General features: G+C 42.2%; 4 protein-coding genes across 5 annotated transcripts in view; 2 read left to right on the forward strand and 2 right to left on the reverse strand.

Moving 5' to 3' along the window:
* Positions 1 to 2,688: 2,688 nt before the first annotated feature.
* On the reverse strand, positions 2,689 to 6,963 carry LOC128360083 (olfactory receptor 52N5-like). The gene is made up of 3 exons (XM_053320396.1): positions 6,868 to 6,963; positions 6,318 to 6,370; positions 2,689 to 3,241 (listed from the first exon to the last, which is right to left on the reverse strand). The coding sequence occupies exons 1-3, from the start codon at positions 6,961 to 6,963 to the stop codon at positions 2,689 to 2,691; spliced, it is 702 nt and encodes a 233-aa protein (XP_053176371.1).
* Positions 6,964 to 7,975: 1,012 nt separating this feature from the next.
* Positions 7,976 to 12,238, forward strand: LOC128360084 (olfactory receptor 52K1-like). Its single transcript, XM_053320397.1, has 2 exons — positions 7,976 to 8,046; positions 11,287 to 12,238. The coding sequence occupies exons 1-2, from the start codon at positions 7,976 to 7,978 to the stop codon at positions 12,236 to 12,238; spliced, it is 1,023 nt and encodes a 340-aa protein (XP_053176372.1).
* Positions 12,239 to 15,965: 3,727 nt separating this feature from the next.
* Positions 15,966 to 16,943, forward strand: or55e1 (odorant receptor, family 55, subfamily E, member 1). Its single transcript, XM_053320398.1, has one exon. The coding sequence runs from the start codon at positions 15,966 to 15,968 to the stop codon at positions 16,941 to 16,943; it is 978 nt and encodes a 325-aa protein (XP_053176373.1).
* Positions 16,944 to 19,431: 2,488 nt separating this feature from the next.
* arrb1 (arrestin, beta 1) overlaps positions 19,432 to 20,766 on the reverse strand; it is an 18,265-nt gene continuing 16,930 nt past the window's right edge. For both annotated transcript variants that reach the window (XM_053320694.1, XM_053320693.1), the window contains 2 exons: positions 20,147 to 20,195; positions 19,432 to 19,537 (listed from right to left, as the gene is read on the reverse strand). In XM_053320694.1, coding sequence (XP_053176669.1) covers positions 19,432 to 19,537; positions 20,147 to 20,195 — 155 coding nt within the window. The remainder of the gene's footprint in view (positions 19,538 to 20,146; positions 20,196 to 20,766) is intronic.

Raw genomic sequence — 20,766 nt, forward strand, 5'->3', positions numbered from 1 at the left:
ACAAAGACCAAACCCCGTCGTCTCCAGCTTGCCTTCCTCAGACCCTCCTCCTTCCATTCCTCCTAAACCAGCCAATATCCACCAGGCCGCCCTCAACCCTCTTCCTAAAGGCATGGACAGAAGAGGAAGACCCGTTTTCTACCAGGGCAGTCAGATGGTCAGTAATCATTTTAACGACCTTGGCTGCAACTCTTACAGCTGTCACTTCCTCCACACCTGCTCTTTCTGCGACGGGGCCCATGCCAGAGCAGCCTGTCCCCATAATCCCACAAAGCAAGCATCCACCATCTATGAAACGTATCCGATAATCATTGCAGCCATCCTTTGGGGGCACAAGTGGTGAAGAATGAATATCTCCATATACTCTGATAACACAGCAGTCGTAGACATCATTTACTGAGGCCGACCACGTAGCTCAGACATCATGAAAACTCACCCTAGTGTCAGCTCAACACTAGTTTACCATCCAAGAACATCACATACCTGGCTACAAAAACTCCATGCTGACTCACTTTCCAGAAATTCAGACGCTTAGCATCAGCCGCTTACCACCTCCCAACGTTTTCAGTCACCATCTTCCCCTAAACTCTCGACTAGAACACTTAGTAATCACATCCCAAGACGCCATCCTCAATAGTCTCGCACCCTGAACCCTGTCATCCTACCTAACCGGCTGGAATTGCTTTAAAACCTTTCACGCAGCCCACCGCCTCCCGTTTCCATCACTCGATGTCCTTACCGTTTCCAGTTTCATCACATAAGCCCACTCCATCCTAAAGATGAAAACAACCACAATCCAAGCCTACATCAGCGGATTCAACTTCATCATTAAATTGACCCAAGCTCCATGTCCGAACTTTTCCCACTGACACATCCACATGTTAATTAATCATGAATCAGAATCCTCCACACCGGCTACCTATCCCCATATATAGAATCCATGTTCCTCTGAGCATTATTTGGCTTTCTGCACTGTTCAGAGTTCACTACTTCCTCTTCTCACTATGATCCATCGCAACACGCCGCCATATCTGACATATCAGTCCACTCTCCTGACACACTTATCTTCCACCTCAGAAAAGTCAAGACTAATCAATCCGGACAGTCTCAACCCGTTTTCCTATTCCGTTCATATTCATTCCTGAGCCCTTATGAACCAATCCGTGACTACATCCGATTGAGACAAACCAGCTGGGCCTCCCAACTTGATCCACTATTCATTACTGGAACAGGTACAGTAACCACATGTTTTGGTTCCACTTCCACCTACGACAAATCCTAATAAACTCCCCAGAATCATACTCAGGTCATTCATTTCACATCTGAGCCGCCTCCTCAGCTTATCCCGGACAACATCATTAAAATTCTTGGACATTAGTCATATCCCGCTTACTCCACGTATATCCGTCACAATACCAAGACCTTAAAAATGCACACACGCTCCTGTCCTCTGGAAGACATTTTGGGAGTCAGCAACTCGGACCAGATGTCGAGACAGCCCCCCCACCCAGAGTCTCATCCTGTCCCAGTTCCCTCCACACACCCAACTGGAAGACGGTTACAGCATCCTGCACCTCCTCATCCACCCGGCTTCAACCTTCCTCCACACCACACCCAACGACTCCCCTTCCCCCTTACCACATTAACCCTCATCTCCTCATCCTTACCCCTCCACGGCCTTTTTTCCAAATAATAAATACTTAAACTCATAGCTAAGTTGCCGTGGTCTCTGTTAGTGAAAAGTATATTATCATTAAGTGCAATCAGTTGCTGACAATAACAACTTGGAATCTAGCAAGAAATAACCAATCATCAAGTTGTAGTTGTGTAATGTGGACAAATAAGAATAATCTTTAATTTCCACTAAATTATAGGACTGGGAAGATTACTGAGTGTTCACTGTTGATAAATGAGCTCAGTTGGGGGCGCTGCGTGTCTCTGACAGAAACTAAACAGTAACTCTTCATCTATGATTGTGAGTCTTACAGATTTGACAAAGTGTTAAAAAGGTTCTGAAAGAAGAAGAAGGGATCATCAATATTGGGTCTGTGCACATGCACTAGTGTTGATGTGGATTCATGTCAGAGACAGTTAGGAGGAATAAATAATGTGTTTCCTTATCAGGGCTGCAACACTTCATGTTCTTAAATTCGACTGGTCAGTCTGAGATAAAGGACAGAGTATGTTTGCTTAATGTGTGTTTCCTTGAGAAAACAGGTTAATAGCTGTGTATGTGAATCAGTTCAAATACATATAATCTACTGCTTAGTGGGACCTGCTGCCTGCAATAATCTGAACAGACAGATGTGCTGAAAAAGAAGAACCGACTATGGAGGACAAAACAAACCCAAGAGCAGTGCTTCCATATCCCAAACCCGAAGTTACAGGTAGACCCAGGGGCAGATAACTACCCTCCTTTTCCTAAACTAGAGACCCTCCGCTTCACAGAGGAATGATGTCATTAGGAGAAAAAACAAGGAGCAGTCACACAGTTCTTGGGTTGAGCATTGTTTGGCCTCTCAGTTGCTCAACAGAGAACAGTTCTCATTATACTTAATGTGTATTATACCTGACAAAAGGTTTGTTCCCAATTACAACACAACAGACAGCTATAATATAAGGTCCTGATTTAATATTAGGTCTGATTACATGAAAGAAAACAGCAAATAAGTTCAATGATTATTAATACTATAAGCCAACATTTGATATCAAACTTTTACATGTCACACGGATTTTGGACAGTTTCAGGCCGTACATTAAAGGGTTGAGAATGGGCGGGCATGTGAGGAAGTATAACGATAAAAAGATGCGTAATGCGTTGGGAACTCCACTCATATTAAACCTGCTCTGTAATATTTCAAAACAAGCTCCAAACGTGAAGTTGAGCAGAGAAACCAGGTGAGGCGTGCAGGTGCTGACGGCTTTCTGTCGGCTCTGTTTACAACCAGCAGAACAAACTTTAAGAATCATCATGTACGTGTAAAGAATTAAAATGAGAGGACCAAAGACTGAGACAGCCGTAACAATTAATCCAAAAATGTTGTTGACTGTGGTGTCGTAGCAGGACAGCTTCACCACAGAGTGATTGTCACAGTAAACTTTGTTGATGATGTTTCCACAAAGCTGCAAAGGAACAATTAAAGGAAGTGTAAAAAAATTCACAAGAATTGGAGGAAACCATATCACAGCAATGAAGACAGCAACACTCTTAGACGTCATCCGTGTGTTATACTGCAGAGGAAAGCAGATAGCAAGATATCTGTCATAAGACATGATGGCTAAATTAAGATATTCAACACCTCCATAAGAATATACAAAGAAGATCTGCAGGAAGCAAAAAGCTTTAGAAACAGTGTGAATGTCAGAGAGGATCTGAAGCAGAAGGAATGGAAACAACCCTGTACTACCATACAGTTCATTTACAAACAGGCTGCACAGGAAAAGGTACATAGGTTCATGTAAGCTTCTGTTCATACAGATAACCACAATGAGAAACACATTGGAAATAACTATGAACATATAAAGACATATAACAGTCACAAAGTAAAAGTATGTAAAGAGACCGGTGTCAAAGTAGGCAGAGAGTGTGAAATAAGAAACCTGAGTGGAGTTCATCATCATCTGCTGTTGGGTTCACAGTAACTCTGCTGTGCTCACTAAGTCTCTATTAAATTACATTCTGTTATAGTTTCTGCTTGTTTGGTAAAATATGCAGCTGAATCATAGAGCACACATAAACAGCACTGATACTAAACACAGTCATTATCATAGACACAACAGATGAAGCTTTTCTCTTTTAAACTCAGTGAATCACTATCACTGCTGCAGCTGCTGAGTCCCTTCTGACTGAGCTCCGAAACTCTGCTGCAACTTCTTTTAAAGTTTCCCAGAGAGGAATCACACACACACTCATGTTTAATTCATGGCCCTAGGGTTTGAGCATAGCTCAGCGGGTAGAGCGCCCGCCCCATGTGTTGAGGCTATAGTCCTCGTTGCAGGTGACCCCGGTTTGAATCCCGAGCCGAGCGGTCTTATCCTGCGTGTCATTCCCCCTCTCTCTGCCTCCTGTTTCCTGTCTATCTCCACTACCCTGTACATTAAAGGCAAAAAAAGCCCGAAAAAATATACTTTAAATAAAAAAAAAATAAAAAAATTCATGGCCCTAAAATAGTTTCTTTCTAGAGTTTCTACATGAAGAAACAGGATGTTTTCTAGATCATGTGACTATCACATATGTTCCTGTTCTGACCACTATGAGCCTCAGCTACTATGAACAAGTCTGTCAGAATCATAGTGGAATGAATTTTAAACCTTTAGTCATTGACGTTTTGAACCAAACACGAAGCCACAGATGATCATTTAACTCTTAAATGATCCAGAAGTTAGCAGAGCGCATCTTAATGTGTTTACTGGAGAGTTTGGGCCCTAACATAATGTCCCTTTATAAGTTGAATTTGTCTTTGTCAGTATCTCATTCAGACCTTGGTGGAGAGTACTGGGCTGAGAGACGAAGCTCGGCTCAACATTCATCAGGAAGGTTTCGGACGGCCTGATGACAGGAAGCACTTACTTTTACTTTTCATTACAGTCCATGTGATAGTGAAGCACGTCATTAGCAGTAAAACAATTATCTACAAATCCTCTGCAAAACCAATGTTTTTTTAGGATGAATTCTCTCACTTGTAAAGACGGTTCAGAGCAATAAGTCAAAGCGCTGCGATTCATCAACAGCTGACCAGTAGGAGACGTCTGCAAGCTGAGGCTGTTTACATGGAAACGATCTCACTTTTTATTCCGTGTTCAGATAAGCGTTTTTGGGGAAAAACTAAAGTTTGTGGAATTCAATGTTGTATTCACACAACACCACAAAGTCAGCGCCTGTGTAGAAGCTTCCCTCTACTTCTCTCCCTCGTAGCGCCAAAGAGTTATTGCTTGTTGAGAGCAGCCTAGCTTGGTTTTTGGGTTGCAGAGAAAACATCGTGTAATCGTTCTCTGCAGATTTGATTAGAAACAGAAACTTAAGACACGGTCATGCCGATTCACGAGATGAACTCAGACTCCACTTCTCTGTCGCTGTCGGTTCGCTGCAGCAGACAGGAATCAGCAGAAGGAGCGTCTGTCGCCTAGGTTACGGCTTCAGACCGCAGAGGCAGACTTTTATGTTTTTACCACAGACTGTATAAAAGAAATGGACGTAACATCCGTGACGTCACCCATTGGTTTGTGGACTGCTGCTCGGAAGCCAATAGTTTCGAATCTGGGCAGCGGCATCTTGAAAATTTCAGGTGCATGCTGGGAAAAATAAAAACATGGATTCTACTTATATGGGTATGAGGCGGGGCCATGGGCGGGGCCATGGGCGGGGCCATGGGCGGGGCCTGGAGGTTGCTATGGTTACGAGGGCTGGTCAATCAACCTGTCAATCAGGACGTAGCCACGCCCTAATACATACCCTGCTTTATCGTCACATATAAAATCAGGGAGGCCAAAATGTCCCAAATGAACATCATACTGCATTGAAGAAGGCTTTAAACTAGCGATTGAGACCATAAACACATTTTGAAAACGTTTACTGAGGTTAGAAATCAAGTGAGAAGTTGGTGAATTCTCCATTGACTTGTATAGAGACGGTCGCCCCCTGGTGGCCTTTTGATAGAATGCAGCTCTAAGTTACTTCTCCATTGACTTGTATAGAGACGGTCGCCCCCTGGTGGCCTTTTGATAGAATGCAGCTCTAAGTTACTTCCGCGTTGGCCTCATTTCAGAGGACCAGAACTCCCCGCCTGGTTTTTACCCTTTAGAACGCAACGGTGGTGCGTTGTTAAGATTTCCACTCTGGAGGGTGGTTTCACTTTTTTGTGTTTAAAAACGCGTCACCGTCTAAACGAACGGCACATCCGATAAAATATTTAGTCGTTTTTACCCACGAGCGTTGTCATGTAAACAAAGCCTGAATGAAATTAAAGGAAACCTGATGATGATTCTCTTAACTACAACAGAGACTTTATTTACAGTGAGCTTTCAGTAAGGCACAAACCTTTGGAGCTTTTTCCATATTAACTATTAACAGATGTTCCAATAATAACTAGATAACTGTCATGACTGTAGGTTTGTTTTTTGTCTGCTTGAGTTCTCCCAGAGTCTGAGAGTGGCTGTCCTGATTAGCTGGAGCTGCTGCTTGTTGCACACCTGCTTCCCATCTACCGTAATCAGCCTCAACATAAGAACACTGGTCTTCCATTGTGTCTGCACTGTTGGTTAAAACCCTCTCTAGTGAAAGTTCTAGTGTCTATTGAACCATTGCCTCTCAGCCTTCATCTATTAGACTGGACCCTTTTCCACTACCACTGTCTGTAGCTGCTTTTGGGTCCTAATGTCACAGTTAAACAACTACCAGGTGTTCAGACTTTCATAAAACAGGTTCAAAGACCTTGTTTGTGTTTTTCATTGAAGCCATTAGGATGTAAATGTTTGTTCATGTCTGTTCTGGTTTGGCCTCCAGCTGCTACTTCATATAGATCTTAGCGAAATGAATCCAGCGGATGAGAATGAGGTTATACATCAACAGTTGTACAGATGAAATACATACTAAGCTGAGTATTGAGTAATATTAAATACATTTAAAAAATAAGAAATGTGCATTAAAAGTTTTCACTGCTTACTTTTCAGATTCAGATTCATTTATCCCTAAGGGGGAAACGTGTTGTCACATATCAGACCTTCTAGACAAGACTTAAACAGGTGACCAATACTGCACCTACTGGATGTTTTATTTAGGGGGGGGGGCTGTGATTTTGGAGCATGTAGTGGTGATTTTTATGATCTTATATCTGTTTTTGCTGGGTTAGGGTTAGGGCTAGGTGATACTGCGGTTTGGCAGAGAGAGTCGAGGTCTTTGACATTGTTCACTATCTCCACTGGTTGGTTGTTGGTGCAGATGTGGTGTAGGGTCGTCTTCTTCATCGAATATGAGTTCTTCTGTTTTTGTGACATTCAGGAGGAAGCTGTCTGCACATCACAGTGAGAAGTGTTTGGTCTGTTGGGAGGCTGTGAGGTATTTGACTCTCTGCTGACATGAAGGAGTCCGTCTGCTGCTCTTCTCAAAGTTTATTCAGATTAAACATTGTGTGTCCACATTGCACCAAAATCCAAATATGCAGAGATTCCTTCATTTAATCTTTATTCTGTTTTCAATAGAGAATCCATGTACACAATCCATGAATCATCTCATCAGCAGTGAGGTTTTATTTTTCCTTATGAAACTGTTTATTGACTCTTCTTTATGGTGGTTTCGTTTGTACCTCTGTAAATTAATAGTAACTCATAACTTAAATATTAGTAACTCAGTGTTTCTAACCTGTGGCTTTTATGATTTGAGCAAGTTTATTTTATATTAAACACATTTCACATAATAGTTCCTTTCTACTTTTTATTATAAGTTTACTTTGGTAGTCCATCAGATGCTTTTACAGCCAAAACAGACCAACTTAACTTCTAGTTACTCAGGTCTATAAAGTTTCTCCTTTTTCAGATTTGAATGTAGTAAAGATTACAGGGTTTATATGAGCCTTTACAGTCTGTATAGTACTAAATCATCTGTCCTCTGATCATTGATTTAAATAAGGAGACATTTCCTCTGTGGTCAAATTAAACATTAAACACACCAAATAACCACTGGCTGCAACTCTCAGTCAGTCATAGTTTTAACTGATGTAGTAGTAGTATTCAGCAAGATGATTGTTATTGAAATTAATTCATATCTGTCTAATAACATCAGAGATATGAAGTAAACAGGACTTGTGGATAAAACCTTGTAATGGTCCTTTAAACCAGATGACCTCATGTTATAGACTCTGCTGTATGTGAAGTTTGCCTCATTTCTAATCTTCTAATAACAAGTTTGTGTTGTAGTCGACCACAGGAGCGTAAACACCCAGAGTGAAGGCCTGAAGCTGCTTTGTTTTCAGCCGTAACCATGGTGACAGCAGAGCATCCTCCCATGATCCCCTGTGATGCAGAGTGTCCTAATTGGCTGGAGCCTCCAGGGTGTCCAAGTGTCCACACAGAAGTCTCTGGGGAACCGGCCTTGTGTTTGTTACAGATGGAAAGAGCTGCTGGAGCTCCGCTGAGGCTCATTACTGTCAGAGATACAGTAAACATAATGAACCCCCCCCCCCACTGGACAGAGATACAGTAAACATGATGAAATGCCCCTCACTGGAGTTCAACCTGATTCATCAAATGAAGTTAGAACAACTCATTTTTAAAGAATAAAGTTTTATTGGTTGAGTTCAGGTTGGTTTTATCTGAGCTCCTGAAGTTCTACTGTGGACCACCATAAAGACCCCACAGAGTCCAGCAGAATGACCCTCCTAACAGTGTGTGTTTGTATCAGAAATGACAAAGTTTAGTGTGGATCCATCCTGCTAGCTAAAGTTTCTGAGAGGTACTGTTGTGTCCAGTGAGCCACAGGTCCAGGGGTCAGGGGTCAGGGGTCAGGGGTCAGGTCAAAGGACATTCACACACTACATTACAGGCATTTAATCACACTCAACACTTTCCCTCTCCTGCTGTGTCCAGTCATCATAACCATCCTCCCAAAGTTGGCTCATATGAGCAGCTGGTCCCACTCACACCTGGGAGACCGGACTGTTGACCCCTGACCTCCACGAGACTGAATCTGCCGTCAACAAACTGATAATAATATTAAAAGTACAAATCTAACAGAATGAACCCAAACATTAAGACACTGCTGCTAATCATTTAACACTGTAAATGAAAGGAAATAATAAAAATGGTGCTCAGTGGGTAGAGTACCCGCCCCATGTGTTGAGGTCCTCACTGCAGGCGACCCCGGTTCAAATCCTGCATTAAGCGGTCCTATCCTGCATGTCATTCCCCCCTCTCTGCCTCCTGTTTCCTGTCTATCTCTACTAACCTGGACATTAAAGGCAAAAAGCCTGAAAAAATATACTTAAAAAAAAAAAAATGGTGTGCAGGTGGTCAAGTGGTTAGACCCATACACGCAGCCGACCCGGTTCGAATCCCGGCCGGAGGTCCTTTGCTGCATGTCCCCCCCCCCCCTCTCTCTCGAATAAAGGCGTCTATGCCGAAAAAAGATCTTTAAAAGAAAAGAAAAAAGGAAATAATAAGATAACCCCAGATCACTTTAACCTGTTTAAAGGCACTTTGTTATTATTTCTCTGATTTTTGAATCATCACATCGATAAAATGAAGAGGTGTCGAACTTTGTCTCTGCAGCCAATGACAGCGTCGGCGTTCAGCAGGGACAGAGTCGGCTTCTGACATCATCATCATCATCATCACTGCAGACGGGGACAGACATGAAATCATAAACAAGTCAAAGTTGCTGTTAGTTTCCTGCAGAGCTGAAACGTGTCAGCAGCTCTTCAGGTTTAACTCCTGAGTCTGTCAGAGATCTGCTGTCTTAGTATTATCACTATCATTATTATCATTATTATCATTATCATTATCATTATTATTATCATTAGTAGTAGTATGATGTGTATAATAATAATGTCCAGGCTGAATGTAGTGCAATGTGTTTAGTCTCTGTGAGGTTTGTTGGTTAAAATGTTAAAATGTTAAAAATGTTAAAATGCTTCATGATGTTTGTTTCCGACTGATCATCTCAAACAGCTTCCTCTGGACTCTCCACAGCTAACAGACACTAACAGCTTCCTCTGGACTCTCCACAGCTAACAGACACTAACAGCTTCCTCTGGACTCTCCACAGCTAACAGACACTAACAGCTTCCTCTGGACTCTCCACAGCTAACAGACACTAACAGACACTAACAGCTTCCTCTGGACTCTCCACAGCTAACAGACACTAACAGACACTAGCAGCTTCCTCTGGACTCTCCACAGCTGCTCTCTTCTTTCTGATTTCTGATCAAAATGTTTTTAAAATGTTTTTAAAATGTTTTTAAAATGTTTTTAAAATGTTTGCCTTTCAGTCATTTGAGACTAAACCAGAGAAAGGAAAGTGATGAGTGGAACATTTCCTGCTGCTGCTGAATGAGCCGAGCAGACTTCAGTTTGCTTGTTTCATGTTTCATGTGTTCATTTCAGGTCTGAAGGTAAAATGACAAGCACAGCTGTAAACTATGAATATATGTGTCTACAGAGCAGTGAAGATGTTTAACATGTTTAGAATTTAAATGAATTTGTTTCAGAAACTCGATGGACTTCAATTTTGCTTGTTTGTTTTTACAAAATACAGAAAACTGAATCTAGAAGGAAAGTTTTATTATTATAAGTTTTCATTAGATGTGTGTTATATGTGTGTTATATTTGTTATATGTGAAACCTCTGTCAGCCTGTAGATGAAACACAGATCTCTGCCAGGATGGATATATATGAGTTAAATGCTTAAACTTACTGAATATCACTTCTTAGTGTTTTTCCTGACCCTAAGCTACATCTGAGATTAGTGTTTTTGTTGATATGAGATCAGTGTCTGCTCAGTAAAGACAACAGGCTCACATCGGTCCTCTGTGTTTATCATCATATAAATATCTGTTAACTCGTCTCTGACTGACTGATGGTTGGGTTTTAGAGGCTTTTCTGTTAACATTTGCATTACAGAATGTTTCTAATCATTTCCAAAGTTGATTTTGTGCAAATAGTGACTGTTGTTTGTGAGACAGTGAAAATAATCCAACCTGTGTGTGTTTGACCCAACCCTAACCCCCAACCCTAACCCCTAACCCTGCTGTACTGAAGCTTCCTAACCCCTAACCCCTAACCCTGCTATACTGAAGCACCTTAACCCTAACCCCCAACCCTGCTGTACTGAAGCACCTTAACCCTAACCCCCAACCCTGCTGTACTGAAGCACCTTAACCCTAACCCCCAACCCTGCTGTACTGAAGCACCTTAACCCTAACCCCTAACCCTGCTGTACTGAAGCACCCTAACCCCCAACCCTAACCCCTAACCCCTGACCCTGCTGTACTGAAGCATCCTAACCCCCAACCCCTAACCCTGCTGTACTGAAGCACCCTAACCCCTAACCCTGCTGTACTGAAGCACCCTAACCCCTAACCCTCAAACATCATCAACACTCAGTTAGCTGCTGGATGAATTCATTAAATGTGTAATAGTACAGACTGTGCATTTAAATCTGACCTGCTCTTATTTATATTTACTTGTTTATTGCTGATATTTTATGTGTCTCGTTGTTTGCTGGTTGATGTTTATCGTCTGTCAGAGAACATCAGCGTGAAGAAGTGACTGAACTTTAACCGTGTTTGTGTTCAGGTTGTTTTGGGAGGAGCGGAGGATGGAGCGGCAGGCGGAGAACATCACGTCTCACCAGCTGTTCATCCTGGACGGCTTCAGTGAGCTCGGAGCTCTTCGTCCCGTCCTCTTCGTCCCGTTCTTCATCATGCTGGTGGTGTCGCTGTCTGCTAACTCCATGCTGCTGTACGTGGTCGCCTCTCAGAGGAGCCTCCACTCGCCCATGTACGTGCTCATAGCCGGCATGGCCTGCGTAGACGTGAGCCTGCCGCTGTTCTTCATCCCCAACATGCTGCTCAGCTTCCTGTTCGACTGGAGGGGGATCTCTCTGGTCAGCTGCCTGGTTCAGATCTACTTTGTCCATCTGTTGGGAGCCTTTCAGTCCACTCTGCTGCTGTGGATGGCTCTGGACCGGTACTTTGCCATCTGCATGCCGCTGTACTACCACCAGCGCATGGCGGTGCCCGGATTCCTGCGGTTTGTGATTCCGCTGGTGGTTAGGAACGTCCTCATGGTGGCGCTGGTGGTGGTTCTGGCGGGAGCGCTGCCGTTCTGCTCCGTTAACGTGATCAATCACTGTTTCTGTGAGCACATGGCCTTGGTGGAGCTGGCCTGTGGCAGCACCGCAGTCAACAGCCTGGTGGGCCTGATCTCCGTGTTCTTCATCCCCGTGGCCGACTTCCTCTTCATCATCGCCTCCTACGTCGTCATCTTCAGCTCTGCGCTGGGATCCGGGAAGTCGGGCGCGAAAGCGCTGCACACCTGTGTGACTCACATGGTGGTGCTGAGCGTCAGCATCGTCATCATACTCGTGGCTTTCCTGTCGTACCGGATCAGAAACGGACTTCCTGCTTGGGTTCGTGTGTTCTTCAGCAGCTTGTATCTTCTGTTCCCGAGCTGCTTCAACCCCATCGTCTACGGAGTCCGGACCGCCGAGATCCGGCAGCACATCCTGAAGACGCTGACCTGTTAAAGATTACATCATAGTTATATTATAATAAGTTTTAATGTTTCAGTTAAAATAATAAAATATGAAAAGTTCTGAGATGAGAAGAAGTTAAAATATTAGTTAACATTTAAGTGTTATGATATATTATATCATGATATGTTTATATATATAAACATTTTGAGACAATAATTTAAATTACTGACAAACTATGAGAAGTAATATTTATCAGTTCTGTGAAAGTCAGGATTTGAATGTAAGAAGTTAAAGTTATAAACATTATAAGCTGTGAATAAAACTTTTAATCATTGTTTGAATCAACGTTTTAATGTTTTAGATATAAAATATGAACGTTCTCACTTTATGAGTCACAATTATGATATAAAACATTAAACTTAAAATATTAAGTCAAACAGTAAATTATATTAAAGGTTTAATGTAGTACATAAATATATGTATTTATTCCTGTAAAGCTGAACATTACATATGAATATCCTGTTTATGCCACATTGTTCTTACTTTAGTTTATTTAATAAAGTTTTGTGTGTCTCAGCTGTTAATTAGCGGTTTGAGCTCCGAGCCAATTACCTTCGAGGAGCAACAACAACACACAGTGAAACCTCAGAGGAGTCGACAGACCCTAACCCCCCTAACCCTCAGTCATCAGGAGAGACCCTAACCCCCCTAACCCTCCCTCCCTCCTCTCAGTTACTGATTTAATGTGAAATCATTGTTTCATCTGATAAACGTTTAGAGAGAATATCAGTGAGAAGTTTCGGCTCACGATAAATAAACTCTGAAGAATTTAAACTTAATAAAACAACAATTCACTATTATATTATTATTATTAATATTATTATTATTATTATGAATATTATTATTATTATTAATATTAGTAGTAGTAATATTATTCCAGATAAGAACACAGAGTTCTCAATGAGAAATGAGTGATATAATAATAATAATATGATGACAGAAGACCAGACCTTATAACACTGATGGTTTTATTTTAATGTTGCATCATCGCAGCTTCCTGACGTCCGTCCTGATTGGCTGAGCCTGAAGTTCAAACGTTGGTCCTGATTGGCTGAGCCTGAAGTTCAAACCCAGCGGGACGTCCGGACTTTGACTTAAAGACGAACCGAGGAGGGGGCTGGGGTTAGAGTTAGAGTTAGAGGTTAGGGTTAGGGTCCGTCCTGATGACTGAGGGTTAGAGTCCGTCCTGATGACTGAGGGTTAGGGTCCGTCCTGATGACTGAGGGTTAGGGTCCGTCCTGATGACTGAGGGTTAGGGTCCGTCCTGATGACTGAGGGTTAGGGTCTCTCCTGATGACTGAGGGTTAGGGTCTGTCATGATGACTGAGGGTTAGGGTCTGTCCTGATGACTGAGGGTTAGGGTCTGTCCTGATGACTGAGGGTTAGGATCACTCCTGATGACTGAGGGTTAGGGTCCGTCCTGATGACTGAGGGTTAGGGTTAGGGTTAGGGTCTGTCCTGATGACTGAGGGTTAGGGTTAGGGTCCGTCCTGATGACTGAGGGTTAGGGTTAGGGTCTGTCCTGATGACTGAGGGTTAGGGTTAGGGTCAGGGTCTGTCCTGATGACTGAGGGTTAGGGTCTCTCCTGATGAGCGATGGCAGGTAAGACCCTTCACGTGTTTTCTGATGTTAAACTGTTTAATGTTCTCAGGGTTAGGGTCTCTCCTGATGGGTTAGGGTCTCTCCTCATGACTGAGGGTTAGGGTGAGGGTCCGTCCTGATGACTGAGGGTTAGGGTTAGGGTCTCTCCTGATGACTGAGGGTTAGGGTTAGGGTCCGTCCTGATGACTGAGAGTTAGGGTCCGTCCTCATGACTGAGGGTTAGGGTCCATCCTGATGACTGAGGGTTAGGGTTAGGGTCCATCCTGATGACTGAGGGTTAGGGTCTCTCCTGATGACTGAGGGTTAGGGTCCGTCCTGATGACTGAGGGTTAGAGTCCATCCTGATGACTGAGGGTTAGGGTTAGGGTCTCTCCTGATGACTGAGGGTTAGGGTCCGTCCTGATGACTGAGGGTGAGGGTCTCTCCTGATGAGCGATGGCAGGTAAGACCCTTCACATGTTTTCTTATGTTAAACAGTTTAATGTTCTCAGGGTGAAATAGGGTTAGGGTCTCTCCTGATGGGTTAAGGTCTGTTATATGAAGTTAATGATCTCTAACATTATTAATAATAATGATTAATAATATATAATAATGTATAATAATATATAATAATGTTTAATAATATATAATAATGTTTAATAACATATAATAATGTATAATAATATATAATAATGTTTAATAATATATAATAAGTTATTATTATAAGTTATTCCCAATAAACCGGGAGGTTTCTCCATTGGAAATGAATGGGAATGTTTTGAAAAACCCCAAAAGCAGAGTCGGCTAGCTCTCTCATACATGCATGTAAAAACGTGATTCAAACTTTAAAACGGAGGAAAATTTGTGCTCTCTCAAAAACACCAAACTGTTTTTCCATAACATGTAAACTTTTCAAACTATGAGCAGTCAAACGAGGAGTGGAAATCACTTTTTCTTCAAAGTTAGAGTGGAAGCGGCAGTTAGCTAGAGTGTGAGAAGCAGTAAAAAATAACCTTCATTTTTATTTTTAACTCGAGCTCACGGCCAAACCGTAAAAAGGAGACAAATAATTTTTGGTCAAAATGTAGACATAGGTGTTGGGATTCATAAAATGTGACGTTGACAGGCGGGGTCTGCACAAAATTTAAACGGGGGGGCCGAGACCGGCAGCAATACCTGTCTCGCTCCCCATTGACCCTAATGTAATTGTCTTTTTTAAAAAGTATCTCACTCTGTGTTCACACTGAGCTTACTCGCTCATTTTAAGAATAAAATAAACACTGTCAGAATCTGCCGGCTTCTGTGTCTCTCACGGTGTTTTCGGTTTTTGGACAGGAGTTACGGTTTTCTCACAGTTTGCAATTGTTCGGGACCTTGTCAGAAGCCAAATTCTGGCTTTTGAACACTGGAAATAAATCGTGTACTCGTCCCGTCTGGTTATTATTCTCATCCAGGAGCAGTTAGAGTAGAAAAGCTTCAGACCGAACCCTGAACCAGAACCATAACCAGAACCAGAACCCTGAACCAGAACCCGTTACATTTGGCAGGGGAAAAACGAGAATAAGGTTCCAAACTCTTCAATTATCAAAAAATAAGGGTAGACTGGGTCTTCCTTGCCTAAAAGATTACTACATATCGGCCCAGTTAAGGATCCTGTTCTGTTGGTGCGTCTCAGATTACAAAGCAAGATGGAAGGAAACATATCGAGGACGATGAAAATTAAAGCAGGAATAGGAGATAAAAGACATAAAAGAAATAAATGGATGAGTTTATCATTGAAGACGTGGTTAAACGTTATCACTAGAAATGATATGTTAGAAGAGATTCTGAAATGGTGCTGCTATGATCCTGACTTTGCCCCAACTATAGGGGATGGGTTAGCCGGGGTCTCTCCTCATATTGAACCTACATGGTCTCAACAACAGGGACTTTTTTAGATTTCTTCAGGTACGCCACCAACTAAACAGCACTATGTTAAAAAGTCAAAAGGTGTTTGAAAACAGTTTATTAAAAGTGTTTATCAGTGTCGATAGATCATAGATATACTGTGTGTGTGTGTGTGTGTGTGTGTGTGTGTATCTCTGTGTGTGTGTGTGTGTGTGTCTCTGTGTGTGTGTGTGTGTGTGTGTGTGCAGCATGTCAGAGTCTCTCAGCAGGAATTTCTCCCACAGCAGCTTCGTGTTTGATGGTTTCCCGGCCGTGCGGAGCCTGAACCAGGTCCGGCTGCTGGCTCTGCCGCTGAGCGTCTGCTACCTGGCGGCTCTGCTGGGGAACTGCGTGCTGGGTCATGTGATCCGCAGCTCCAGGACTCTGCACGGCCCCATGTACGTCCTCATCGCCTCGCTCTGCGCCGTGGACGTCTTGGCCGTGACCGCCATCGTCCCCAACACGCTGCTCGGTCTGCTTCTGGACCTGGACCGGATCTCGCTGGCCAGCTGCTTGACTCAGATGTTCGTCACTCACTTCCTGTCCTCGGTGGAGTCCACACTGCTGCTCGCCATGGCGTTGGACCGCTACGTAGCCGTCTGCCGGCCGCTGCGCTACGCGGAGCTCGTGGGCCGGTCCGCGTGGGTGAAGCTGCTGCTCGTCATCGCGGTGCGCAGCGGCTCCGTCATGGCCACGCTGGTGAGTCTGGCCGGTTCTCTGCGGTTCTGTGGTTCTAACACCATCCGGCACTGCTACTGCGACCACATGGCTCTGGTCAGCCTGGCCTGCGGCTTCACCGAGCGCAGCCGGGCGGCTGGCGTGGCGGTGATCGTCTGCTTCGTGGGAGTGGACATCCCTCTGATCTGCTTCTCCTACGTGAGGATCCTGAGCGTGGTGCTGCGCTCGGCGGGCGACCGCTGGAAGGCCTTCCACACCTGCGGGACTCACCTGATGGTCATGATGAGCTTCTACCTGATCGGAAGCGTCACCTTCCTCTCTCACAACCTGAACATCTCCATACCGACCGACGCCAACAGCTTCATGGGGCTGATGTACATCCTGCTGCCGGCGACCGTCAACCCCGTCATCTACGGAGTTCGCACCAAAGAAATCAGAAACGGATTTTATCGACTTTTCAAACTAAGAGCGAAGAAAACGGTGAAAGTTTCTCCTGCTGGTGAGAGTTAAACTCTGGATCTGATCCTGGTGAGACATTAAACCAGCTGGTGAGAGTTAAACTCTGGATCTGATCCTGGTGAGACGTTAAACTTCCACTTTTACATTAAAGGAAATAAATAAATAACAGAATCATTTGAAAAACCTTTAAGATAGATTCAATATTTAATGTTTTTTAAAGCTTGGTTATGACTCTGGATCTTAAGTCAAAGCTGAGAACAGGAAGTCAAAGCTGAGAACAGGAAGTCAGCAGTAAATGAGTCACATCTTCTTCTGTATTGTCCTTTTTATGATGAGAACTCTGATATTTAATGAAATGTCTGTTCAGAGACTAGAGATGTTTATAAATCTGCTTTATTACGTTTAGCATCACCTGTATCTGGTTTCTGCTAATATAATAATAATAATTATATATCTATATATCTATATATATATATATATATATAATAATTAAATCATCATGTTTTACTGTAACATAAGTATAAATTAGATTTTAATTGATGAGAATCTCACCTGAAGAGAAACTAGATCTGTGGGATTATTAGATTATTAGATTATTAGGAGGATTAGTGTTTTCTCTCTCTTACTGTAATATCTTATGGGTCATATATCTAATAAAATAGAAAATAGAAACTTTCGGAAATCATTGTGATGCAACCGCTCCACTGTACTGTCTATTTTTTATATTAATATTTTTCAAATATGTACTTTTATTTTTTATTTTTAAGTTAAAATTCCTGAGTGAAGCTTTAAATCTACTGATGATCCTTTCATGTCACAGTTATTTACCGGATTCTTTGCAGACACTAAACTAAACTGTTTTGTGAATTCATTTATTTTTTCTTTTGTTTTGTATTTTAATGATTTCCTTTATTTTATTTTGTATTGTTTGTATGTAATATTATTTAGATAAATTATATTCAGTTTTAAGCTCAGAGCGGGTTTCTACCTTAATACAGGCTGAGCTTTATTACAATTAATAATCATTTCACTGTTTCTTCATATTAAATAAACTCTTATTAAATACTAAAACTACTAAATGTGTCCTGTAGGGGGCGCCAGAGGACCATAATAAACATCCTCAGCAGGTTTTAATCATAAAAAGCAGAAACACAAATTTCAGACTATAAATCTTGATGAGCGAACGTTGACATGCAGTTTAATCTTGGTACTTAGCTCTGTATCGTGTATATTATTATACATTAAAGTCTCATTATTATCTCAACAGTTTCATTTATATTAAAAACGTCATGAAGCAAAAACAAACACACAGGTGGCCACAAATGTCTTTTTATTAAAGATGCAGTAAATACAGTTTCCTGTCGGCCCTTTCAAATTAAAACTAAAATTAACATTTTGTGTTTTTGATCTTAATGCTGAAAAATTCATATTACAGTGAAAATAATGTTAATTCATAAAGAAACAGTCTGCTCTCATTTAACACACACATACACACACACACACACAGACAGACACACACTCTCTCACACACACACACACACAGACAGACACACACTCTCTCACACACACACACACACACATACACACACACTTACACACATACACACACACAAACTAATAAAACTTTGTTACTTTGGATGTTAAATTAAAAACAACTGTTTATACTGACGGGGTTTAATTATTTATTTATTTAAACTTTTTTAATTAATACTTCCTGTTTACATCCCAGCTGATCATTTTCCAAATCATCGTTCAGTGATTTCATGTTATTTATATTATAAAGATATAATGTAATAATATTATACTGTAATACTGTTATACTGTGATAATGTCATAATGTAATAAAGATATAATATAATAACTGTAATACTGTTATAATGTCACTTTGTGTGTTTTGAACTTTGAATGTTTTGAATGTTTAATTCCTGAGAATCTTCTGGTTTCTTCATTTGAGAAATATTAAAGTTTTTCATCAGATTTATTTTGTTTTGTCTCAAAGCAGCAAAAGAAGCAGGAAGTCTAAAATAAAAGAGATAATGTGTTAAAGAAGCAGGAAGTCTAAAATATAAGAGATAAAGGTTAAACTGAAGATGATTTGAGGAATGATCAACAAGAACAAATGTCTCAGATTAATCAGAAAGTTTACTGATGATATTTAATCAGAAAGTTTACTGATGTTATTTAATCAGGAAGTGTTTCATGCAGACGCGGCCGGATGCTCTCAGCTGATTGGCTCTCTGAGTTTGGTTTCCTGCAGACGGAGGCGGGCCATCAGCTGATCGGCAGTGTTAATGAAGAGCCTCTAAAACGACACAGAAACGAACCTGAACGGAGCGACACTCCTGAATGCAAACACACACAACAAAGTGACATCAGAGGCATGCTGTCAGCCGTCGCCATGACGACGCCGCGCCGCCCAACGACACTTCCTCCTTCTGAAAACACGACGGACGTCTTGGACGCAGAGAGGACGGACATGAACGAGTGTTTAAAGGGTCCAGACTGGTTGACCTAAGGTAACCTCTGGTCCTCCTCGCCTCTATCTGTCCTCCAGTTTGGGAGAATCCACCGGCTCCTCGTCTTCATCGTCCTTCGCTCCAATCAGCCGCTGGCGGGCGAAGTCCTCGAAGATGATGTCATCATCGCTAAGGGAAAGGAGGGGGGGTGTGGGCGTGGGCGTTATGGGCCATAATTAATATATATGATTATGTAAGAGAAGCCTAGCAGAGTTTCTAGTTTTCCTCTTTTATAATAACTATAAATATATATCAGAATCTTCCTCTCTCACTCTCTCTCTCTCTCTCTCTCTCTCTCTCTCTCTCTCTCCCTGTGTCTCTCTCTTTCTATCTCTCTATCTCTCTCTCTCCCTCTCTCTCTCTCTCTCTCTCTCTCTCTCTGTCTCTCTCTCTCTCTCTCTCTCTCTCTCTCTCTCTCTCTCTCTCTCTCTGTCTCTCTCTCTCTCTCTCTCTCTCTGCTGACTACAGATCACTTCCTGTCCATTTCCTGCTGCTCTCACACAATGAACCATTAAGATGCATTAAGACAGAAACTCAGGAGACGAGTCCATCAATCACACTGATGCTGAAAGCTTATTGATGAACACATTAACAGGCAATCACATCAGCAGCTGGAGGAGAGAGAGACAGGAGGAGAGAGAGAGAGAGAGAGAGAGAGAGACAGGAAGAGAGAGAGAGCGAGAGACAGAGTCAGAGAGAGAGAGAGAGAGAGAGAGAGAGAGAGAGACGGTTTCTTACTGTGTGTCAAACTCGATCAGGTTTGTGTCTATTGGAGATTCATCAGCAGCTGAAAGAGAAACAGTGAAGTTACAGTTAGTGTTATAATATATTAGGTTAGTATTAGCGTTAGGGTTAGTAATAGGTTATTGTTAGGGTTAGGTTAGGTTATTATTAGGGTTAGCATTAGGTTAGTATTAGGTTAGGGTTAGTGTAATAATATAATATAATGTATATTTATATGAAACAGTCAGATATCAAAGTGTGAAAAGACAGTTTTGATCTTAAACTGAAGAACATTAATAATCATTAATAATCATTAATAATAATTTCATAGGTTTCAAAAGCTTTTATTGATGAAGACGAAGTTCATGCTGAGTGAATATTTACAGTGTCAACCCTAACCCTGTTGAACCCTGATCCACACCTAATCCACAGCTGATTCACATCAGATCCACCTCTGATCCACACCAGATCCACAGCTGATCCACACCAGATCCACACCTGATCCACAGCTGATCCACACCTGATCCACACCTGATCCACCCCTGATCCACACCTGATCCAAACCTGATCCACACCTGATCCACCCCTGATCCACAGCTGATCCAAACCTGATCCACACCTGATCCACAGCTGAT

The sequence above is a fragment of the Scomber japonicus genome, chromosome 6 (assembly GCF_027409825.1).
Source record: "Scomber japonicus isolate fScoJap1 chromosome 6, fScoJap1.pri, whole genome shotgun sequence".
Taxonomy (NCBI): domain Eukaryota; kingdom Metazoa; phylum Chordata; class Actinopteri; order Scombriformes; family Scombridae; genus Scomber; species Scomber japonicus.